This window comes from Ictidomys tridecemlineatus, chromosome 6 (genome assembly GCF_052094955.1).
Source record: "Ictidomys tridecemlineatus isolate mIctTri1 chromosome 6, mIctTri1.hap1, whole genome shotgun sequence".
Taxonomy (NCBI): domain Eukaryota; kingdom Metazoa; phylum Chordata; class Mammalia; order Rodentia; family Sciuridae; genus Ictidomys; species Ictidomys tridecemlineatus.
In genome coordinates this window covers 105,158,415-105,167,622 of record NC_135482.1, presented here as the reverse complement: position 1 = coordinate 105,167,622, position 9,208 = coordinate 105,158,415, and the positions used below count along the sequence as shown (strand labels likewise).

At 48.4% G+C, this 9,208-nt stretch overlaps 1 protein-coding gene across 2 annotated transcripts in view; it reads left to right on the top strand.

Moving 5' to 3' along the window:
* Nucleotides 1-524: 524 nt before the first annotated feature.
* Nucleotides 525-9,208, top strand: part of Kcna5 (potassium voltage-gated channel subfamily A member 5) — a 39,932-nt gene continuing 31,248 nt past the window's right edge. For both annotated transcript variants that reach the window (XM_078015369.1, XM_078015368.1), the window contains exon 1: nt 525-9,194. In XM_078015369.1, coding sequence (XP_077871495.1) covers nt 901-2,715 — 1,815 coding nt within the window. In that variant the 5' untranslated portion in view covers nt 525-900 and the 3' untranslated portion in view covers nt 2,716-9,194. The remainder of the gene's footprint in view (nt 9,195-9,208) is intronic.

The following is a 9,208-nucleotide window of genomic DNA, read 5'->3' as shown; positions in this document are numbered from 1 at the left end:
TGCTGTCTGAGCTGGGGATAGGACTTTTCCCAGGTCAAGGGCAGGGGGTGCTGCAAGGTTCAGCCTAGTATCTTTTTGTGGGTTTGTAGAGAAATGGGAAGACAGATGCGTCTCCATATATATATATTTCAAGGTCCATAGCTCTGCCATGCCCCCTCCTGTCTGTAATTCTTCCCAAAGAAAATGTCATTATTCCTTCAAAGGGAAATATGTATATATACATACACACAAACACACACACACGCAACTGTTGTCTCCTTTCTCCTACTTCGACTCAGCGCAAAGCTTAGTGCTTTCATAGCATGATAGTTGATTTCCCCTCGGGTCCATTCGGCTTTCAGCGGGTTCCCAGGTGAACTGAAATGCAGAGCTGTTCTCATCTGGTTGCCCTGGGAGTTTCTGCGGTCTCAGTACAACCTGTTCCTCTCTCGCGCGGCTCCCTCCCTCTCTTCCACCCTCCGCGGGTGTGGGGACCTTCTCGCCCCCCTCCTTTCTCTAGCCCAGGGCCCCAGCTGCGCCCTCTTGGGAGACACCCGCTGCCACAGACTCGGGAAGGGAAGCTGGAGAAGAAGGCGGGGGAGGCACAAAGGGTGGAGGCCGTGCAGCAGCGCAGCCAGAGGGGCGGCTGAAGGTTGCATCTGCTGGAAGGAGGCTTTTCGGCTGCCTGGTAACCGGCTGCCAGAACAGAGAAAGAGGGAGAGAGAGGGAGAGGAGCATAGAGCAGGGCAGCAGCTCTTGACGTCAGGACCAAGGGAGAGGATCGTGCCAGCAACCCCAGCCCGCCCCAAAGCCAGACCAGCCGACTGCGGGAGAGGAGCCCGACAAGAGGTGCAGGCGGAACCTGAGTGGGGGGCGCAAGAGCCCTTGGCTAGGGCGCAGCATGCCCCCTGCTCCAGGGCCATGGAGATCGCCCTGGTGCCCCTGGAGAACGGAGGTGCCATGACCATCAGAGAAGGTGAGGCAAGAGCAGGCTGTGGTCAGACCACCGGAGGAGAGCTTCAGTATCCTCCGACGGCTGGGCTTAGCGATGGGCACAAGGAGCAGGCTCCAAGGGGGCGCAGCACACAGAGGGGCACGGACCCAGGAGGGCGACCTTTGCCTCCGCTGCCTCAGGAACTGCCTCAGCCTAGACGGCCCACTCCAGAGGATGAGGAGGGAGAAGGCGACCCCAGCTTGGGCATGGTGGAGGACCAGGTACCAGTACTGGGAGCGGGGTCCCTTCACCACCAGCGAGTTCTCATAAACATCTCTGGGCTGCGCTTCGAGACGCAGCTGGGCACCTTGGCTCAGTTCCCCAATACCCTCCTGGGGGACCCAGCCAAGCGTCTGCGCTACTTTGACCCTCTGAGAAATGAGTACTTCTTCGACCGCAATCGGCCCAGCTTCGATGGCATCCTCTACTACTACCAGTCTGGAGGTCGCCTGCGGAGGCCGGTCAATGTCTCCCTGGACGTGTTCGCAGATGAGATCCGCTTTTACCAGCTGGGGGACGAGGCCATGGAGCGCTTCAGGGAGGACGAGGGCTTCATTAAAGAAGAGGAGAAACCCCTGCCCCGTAACGAGTTCCAACGTCAGGTGTGGCTGATCTTTGAATACCCGGAAAGCTCTGGGTCAGCACGGGCCATCGCCATCGTGTCCGTCTTAGTCATTCTCATTTCTATCATCACCTTCTGCTTGGAGACCCTGCCTGAGTTCAGGGATGAACGTGAGCTTCTTCGACATCCCCCGGTGCCTCACCAGCCTTCTGCCCCCGCCTCAGGGACCAATGGCAGCGGGGCCATGGCACCTCCCTCTGGCCCGACAGTGGCCCCACTCCTGCCTAGGACATTGGCAGACCCTTTCTTCATTGTAGAGACCACGTGTGTCATCTGGTTCACTTTTGAGCTGCTTGTGCGCTTCTTTGCCTGTCCCAGCAAGGCAGAGTTCTCCAGGAACATCATGAACATCATTGATATTGTGGCCATCTTCCCCTACTTCATCACCCTGGGCACTGAACTGGCAGAACAACAGCCAGGGGGTGGAGGAGGGGGTGGCCAGAACGGGCAGCAGGCCATGTCCTTGGCCATCCTCAGGGTGATCCGCCTGGTCCGGGTGTTCCGCATCTTCAAGCTCTCGAGACACTCCAAGGGGCTGCAGATCCTGGGGAAGACCTTGCAGGCCTCCATGAGGGAGCTGGGGCTGCTCATCTTCTTCCTTTTCCTTGGAGTCATCCTCTTTTCCAGTGCCGTCTACTTTGCAGAAGCAGACAACCAGGGGTCCCACTTCTCCAGCATCCCTGATGCCTTCTGGTGGGCAGTAGTCACTATGACCACCGTGGGCTATGGGGACATGAGGCCCATCACAGTGGGTGGTAAGATTGTGGGCTCTCTGTGTGCCATTGCTGGGGTCCTCACCATTGCCCTGCCTGTGCCCGTCATTGTCTCCAACTTTAACTACTTCTACCACCGGGAGACAGACCATGAAGAGCAGGCAGCCCTGAAGGAAGAGCAAGGCAACCAGAGACGGGGGTCTGGACTAGACTCCGGAGGCCAAAGGAAGTCCAGCTGGAGCAAGGCTTCCCTCTGCAAGGCTGGGGGGTCCCTGGAGAATTCTGACAGTAACCGAAGGGGCAGCTGCCCCCTGGAGAAGTGTAATCTCAAGGCCAAGAGCAACGTTGACTTGCGGAGATCTCTGTATGCCCTCTGTCTGGACAGCAGCCGGGAAACAGATTTGTAAAGGGAGGCAGCAGAGTGGGAAACAGGGGTGGCCTCTGAAGCTGGGGATTTACTTTATACCACAGAGTATTCCAAGTCCACCTTGTTACTGAAGCCTGTTTTTCTCTTCCTCCTATCCTCTAACTCCCCATTTTCCCTCTTTTTTCCATGACACCAAGGGTCGCCTATTTTTAAAAAGTACCACATTCCATGACGCAGGAGCTGTTGAAATGGTGAGCGCTGTGAGATGGATGTATTTGTAGCCAGTTTCCTATACTCAGCAGAGGGATAACCCAAACAAAAATGACTTTAAATAGCTCAGATCCCAAGAGATTTTGTAGCTCTCCCCATCCATGTGTTCCAAATTTGTTTTACATATTATTATATTTGTGTATAGGAGACAATGTTATTTTTATGGCTGGTGAGTGAATTTTTGTACTGTAGTTCAGATGGAGAATATTTGCATTTATTCCCAAGATATATGTTGAATTTATGGAAAAGAGTTTTGTGATGTTTTCCTGGGATACTTGGAGCCAGAGATCCTGGCATGGCTGTTTCTTCAAGTCTCTCTCTTTTCTGGGATGTGATATGGGTGCTTTGTATCTAGGGTAAGGAATGTTCTGGAAAAAAAAAAAACAACAGATCTGACTTTTTCTGTGAGCCTTAAGTGATTCTTATAACTTTCTTTGAAAAGCATTCTAATGGTGTTAGAGGAAGACTTCTGATAATCCATTTTCCTTATTTTTAATCCCAGGAAATAAATTGTGACTTACTTGGGGCAAGTGTTAGTTTTTGTTTGTTTGTTTGTTTGTTTGTTAGTGTTTTTTTTTTAATTTTAGATAATAGTCTGCTACTTGTTGTTTCTGGTTTTGGAGTCAGGGCAAATGCCTCGACTCGGGGTAGAAGACTTGGAAAGCTAATAATGGTTTCTCTGAGCCTCAGAGATGATGGTGGGTAGATTGTTTGTTTCAGGCTGCCGTTGACACAGACACACTGCAAGGTGTTGTGTGATGCGTGGTATCAGACACCCCATCAGTATGGAATGTGCAGGGGGCTAAAAGGAAGAGGATGGTGAGTACCCCCCCCCCCTTTGCAATCCAGCAGTGGTTCCCTGGGGCTGGATTTCTGAAGTATCCTTTTCTGCAGGTTTCAGGACTTCCTTGGCACTGCTCTCACTAGCTCTGAGAAACAAATCTGATTTTCACAGGCATGAAATCTGTTCACAAAAGCGCAGATGAGTGTGAAAGTCACACAGGGAACAGTGCCTGATGCCCACTGCCCTATGGCACAGCAGAGGAATGAGCAAAGCCTTTATGGTGGACAGTAGCAGCAAGAGGCCAGGGGAAGGATTTGCCTGTTCCCATTAAAGGCTGGTTTTGACAGATTGTAGCCTTGCCCTGAGCAGTCCCTGAACTCAAAGCAAATCCCTTTGTTTCCTTTATACTGAGTGGCTGTGGCAAAACATGACAATAGGAATAACCCTGGCTACAGTTTCTCTCTGGGTCTATATATCAGGATTCCTGCTGCTGCTTTTCCTGCTGGATAATCCAAAGACTGGTTGTTTTCCAGTTTCAGCAGGGAGGGCCTGTGACCCATAATCACTGGTCCTCTCCTCAAGAGTGGGCTTATTGACTGATTTTGAAGGTGTGTCCAGGTGGAGGATCCACTAACTCCATGTCTGGGAATTGTGGATTTAAATAAAATACAAGAATAAAAGCCAGTGTCTGTAATGCCCGAGCCATTTCCACTCAAGAGCTGTTAACAGCGATATCGGGCAGGCAGGGCTCTGTTGTTTTTTTTTTTATTTCATGCTAAAGCAAAGGAAGAAGAACAGAGGCCCTCTATTTCTAATTTACAGTCTGCCTGAAAGCAGGGCATCTTGCCAAAACTCAATCCCACTCGTCTTACCTTCAAACCCTCTATGTCTTTAAAACCAGTAGCACTGACATAGCGATTGGGACTGACTGATAACCTCTGGACCTCTACCCTCCCTAAAAAAAACAAAACCCATGTCACCACCTTCCATCTGAAGGGCCCTTCTTTTAGGCTTAAGTAACGCAGAGCACCGAGGTCCTGTACCTGTCCGTGTACCTGACTAGGTGTTGTTCCATTCAGATGGACTGCTGCATCTTTAGATGTCCAATGCGTGGGTATGATCTTATACACCTCCTCAGGGATAGCGAGAAGGAAATGAGAAAGTGAAGCCCCCCCCCCCCATTTTCAAGGGATTGGAGGCTGGTATCTCAAGTCAGTTTTACAAAGGGGTCCAAGCTGATTTAAGAGGGAACCCTGGAGTCTGTCCAGCCTACCAGTCTCCTATTACAGCCTCCCATCCTGAGGGCCAGTGACATGGGACCTGTCCTGCAGCACCCGGAGGAACACTCACTAGACAGTTCAAAGTGTTTCAATCTCTCCATATTCTCAGTGCACCTGTTGCTCTGATTCTGGAAACTACTCCATTGTTCCACCCAAGCCATCATGGTTTGCCTTTGTAGGTAATTAGCAGGAGCAATCTGAAGGTCAAGGCCAACTGAGGTAAGGAGCCCCTTCCTGCCCTCTGCCACTCTCCCTTCTCTGCTGTCACTGATTTTCCATAGCCTTTACCTTCCTGAGGAGATAAAATCAAGTGGCCTCAGCCAAGCTTTTTATCCAGATGTTACTTCTTGGCTCCCACAGCAGGAAACCCTTTCTGGGTTTTTATGATCTCCCAGTTTTTAGCAAACAAGACACAGAAAGAAGAGGTATACTTGGGTGTCAGGCACTTTGTGAATTCAGCAAAGCATCTGGCCCCCTCTTTTTTAAAAATTTTTCCAAAGATTGTAAAGAAGGTGACTTTAAAAAAATGTTCTAATTAGTTATACATGACAGTAGACTGCATTTTGACACTTCATACACAAATGGAGCATAACTTCTCATTCTTCTGGCTGTACATGGTGGCCCCTCTTTTATCACCACTCAGATGTTTCTTTTTCTCAGTGCGTGCTCTCTCAGGCATTACAGTTTCAGGAAAAGAAAACAAAACACCTTTTTCACTTCCTTTAAAAGCCCCAGCTCCTTAGTTTGCCCTGCAGCCTGCTGGGATATTCCCTGGAGAGAGGAAAGAAATAAAACAGAGTACTGGCCCTTGCAGAATTTTCCCAGAGACTTAGGATTTGCATTATTCTAAGGGGATGATGTAAGACTCCAGGCTTGAACTGGATTGAGCAGAGGTTTGGGGCAGAGACACCTTGCTCTTGATTTCCTCCAGAAATGGCAGGTTTGTGCACAGGGAGTTTGACTGTAGATGAGGGTCAAGTGCTTTTTTTTATTGACCTGGAGCAGCACACGTCTACTTGGCCAGTTGTCTCCTAGGTGTGGTGAGAGATACTGGGGAAAAAAGCTGGGATGTGGTCCCTGTCTTCAGATAGCTTACAGTCCCATTGGGAAGCCATCAGAATAAAACAAAAACAAGTCGTATAGGCCAGGGGTATTTAAGTATCATGCAGAGGTTCTAAGATGGAGAGACAAGGGTTAGGAGTGGGTGGGGAAGAGGATAAAAGAGAAACTCCTGCAGATCTTGCAGGGTAGCCAGGAAGAGGAGTGGACACTTAGGTGAGGGAAGTGAGGGCAGTGATCCAGAGGAGAAGCACTGCCCTGTCCTCATCACCGTCCTTCAGGATGGAGTATCGAGTCAAGTGTGGGTAACCCCATTGGAGCTCCAGTTTTCCCAAGAGCAGGATATTCAGCAATTCTTAGGGCCAGGACTGGCAAAATCTGAAAAGGGCCAGCAGGTAAATATTTTTTTTAATTTTTTTTTATTGATTGTTCAAAACATTACAGAGCTCATGATATATCATCTTTCATACATTTGACTCAATTGGGTTTTGAACTCCCGTTTTCACCAACTACAAATTGCAGAATCACATCTGTTACATACTCACAATTTTACATAATGGCATATTAGTGACTATTGTATTCTGAAATATTTGACACATCAGAGGCCAAGAGGCAGAACTGATGCTGTTATACAGTTATTTATATAACCATTTAAAATGTTGCTGGGTATAGTGGCACGTGCCTGAAATCCCAGTGACTCCAGAGGCTGAGACAGGAGAATTACAAGTTTGAAGCCAGCCTCAGGAACTCAAGTGAGGCCTTAAGCAACTTCGTGAGACTCTGCCTCAAACAAAAAAACAAAAAAGGACTGGGAGTGTAGCTGAGTGGTAAAGTCCTTGGGTTCAATCCCCAGTAACAAGACAAATAAATAAACAAACAAAAACAAAAGTGAAAAAAAAAATGTAACCCTTAAAAAGTTTATAAAACTATCCATACTCAAGAGCTGTCCGTCACCTCTGTCACGTCCGTTTATCCGTCTCACAGAGTCGTGCCTCCTTGGTCATGTTTGGGAAGCTCTGATCCATCTTTGATTTGATTTTACTCAATTCAACTTGTGTCTATTTGCAAATGCCAACCCTTGGTTTGGGGAGGAAATCTTATACCATCATTTTTTTATATGATTTGCCCAGGGAACACTTTATAAGGAATATTTAACTTTCTTCTATCCATCTTTTTTAAAAAAATGAGAGTTTCCTGCATGGCTATGGGATAGGATACTCTATTTCTAGGAAGGAAGAAGATGCCCAAATTGGAAATTCTTCCTGGACAGTGTTGGCTCTGAGTTGTTAATAGAAGTGGCAGTCTGGGCCACTCCTCCTCCTTTGGTCTCTGAGGCTTTTCCTGGACACAGTATTGCATAGGCACCTGGAGGATGCACTTCACCTGCCCCTCTTTGCCTGGTGCTTTTTTTTTTTTTTTTTTTGGCTGTAGAGAGAGACCTCAGGAAGTCACAGCTTCTGTATGTACATAGTGTGAACCTGTCCAGCAGCCTGCATGGATAGTAGGCAGCATGGTCCAGCCTAGAGAGATTCAACTCCAGACCACAGGCCTCCAGACAGAGCATGATAGTCATTACCTTCCCTTAAGTTGATGTTTATTTTCTAATGTGAAACTATGCACCATGTGTTAATCTGGTATTTCCCACTCATTTTACAGATTAGCCAACTGTGGCCCACAGGGGTGATTTATCCAAGGCCACAACCCCAGTTCAATAAAGTAGGATTGCAATCATTTCCCCTGATTTCGAGAGTGGATTTTTCTTAGAAAGTCCACTCAGCTCCTTCTGCATGAAAGTCTCCAAGTTCTCATTCAGCTGCCTCCTCCTATCTGCTCTGCTTCCCAAGGCACATCTCTGCCATGTCAGTTTATTTACATCCAGCTGCCTGTGAGGGCTGCCTTCTGGGTTTCCCATCATGCCTGTGGAGTTCTGTTCTGTCTCCTCTGATTTAATTGTATCTAATTCAACTTGCAGCATTTATTGCAAATTTGAAGCCTGCATAGGCAATGGAAATCCAGCCTTGTGATGAACAGGGTCTCATAAATAAGCGACTCATTGTCTGGGGCAGAAGGGAGGGGAGTGTCAATATTTCCAATCCAGTATACTTAGTATTATCACTCATTCATTCGGCAAATGTTTGTTTGACAAATATTTACCGTGCTAGGCATTAGGAATAACTGGCATGGGATCTGCCCTGATTGTTTTTCCAGTCTAGTGGTGAGAAATAGCAATCAAGTAAGCAAATGAATAAAGAGATAATTGTCAAACTGAGGTCCAAGCCATGGAAGAAATGAGAAGCCTCATGACTGGGGAGAGACGTGCTAGTGACGAGAGACTCATGCTATTGAAGAGGTAACAGTGAATGAAGCAAAACAAGGCATAGAAGTGGGGGCAAAGAGTGGGGACAAGGATGTGGGGACTCTGGAGACCTAGGAGGGAGTCTATGTATCCATCTGGAAGTGGAGGTAGGAAGCTGCAGGCCGAGGAAGTCAAGGACCACCGGAGCACTCCAGGCAGGTTTCCCGTCCCAGCACCATTCCTGTCAGTCACCATGATGAGCAAGAAGGTGACTTTGGCATTGTTGCTGGCTGGCCAAAGAGATGCTCCCAATTCTGCTGGAAGCAAGCAATGGGTTTCCATCTGATTCTTTCCCTTTAACTTGAAGGGAGGGCAGATAAAGCTCCTCAAATACTTCTTGACTCTTTGGCCAGCTGCTGGCGACCCCAGTAGATTTTGAATTGGTGTCAAGAAGCAGGAATGGGCTATTTGGGGCTACCAATGAGGCAGGCCCAGGAGGAGGGGTGAAAAGAGGAGCACATGGGGAGAAGAAGCCCTAGAGACCAATTGTTCTGGACAGCTATTGGAAGACCATGAATGGAAGTTGGAAGAGATAAAGACCGATCATAGTGGGTCAAGAAGGGAGTGTGGGGACAGCTGAACTTCTTGGTGCAACACATGCCATTGCCTGCTAGGGTGAAGGCTCCACTCACCCTGGACTGAGAACTCAGCTGGGACCCATTCAAGAGTGTTTCTTCATGGTTCTTTCAGTACTGAAAAGCTCTGAAGGACAATGAGATCTCCACGTCATCCTGCCCATATTGCTTCTTCCTTCTGGTACCTCTCAGTAGGTAGGCATTGGATC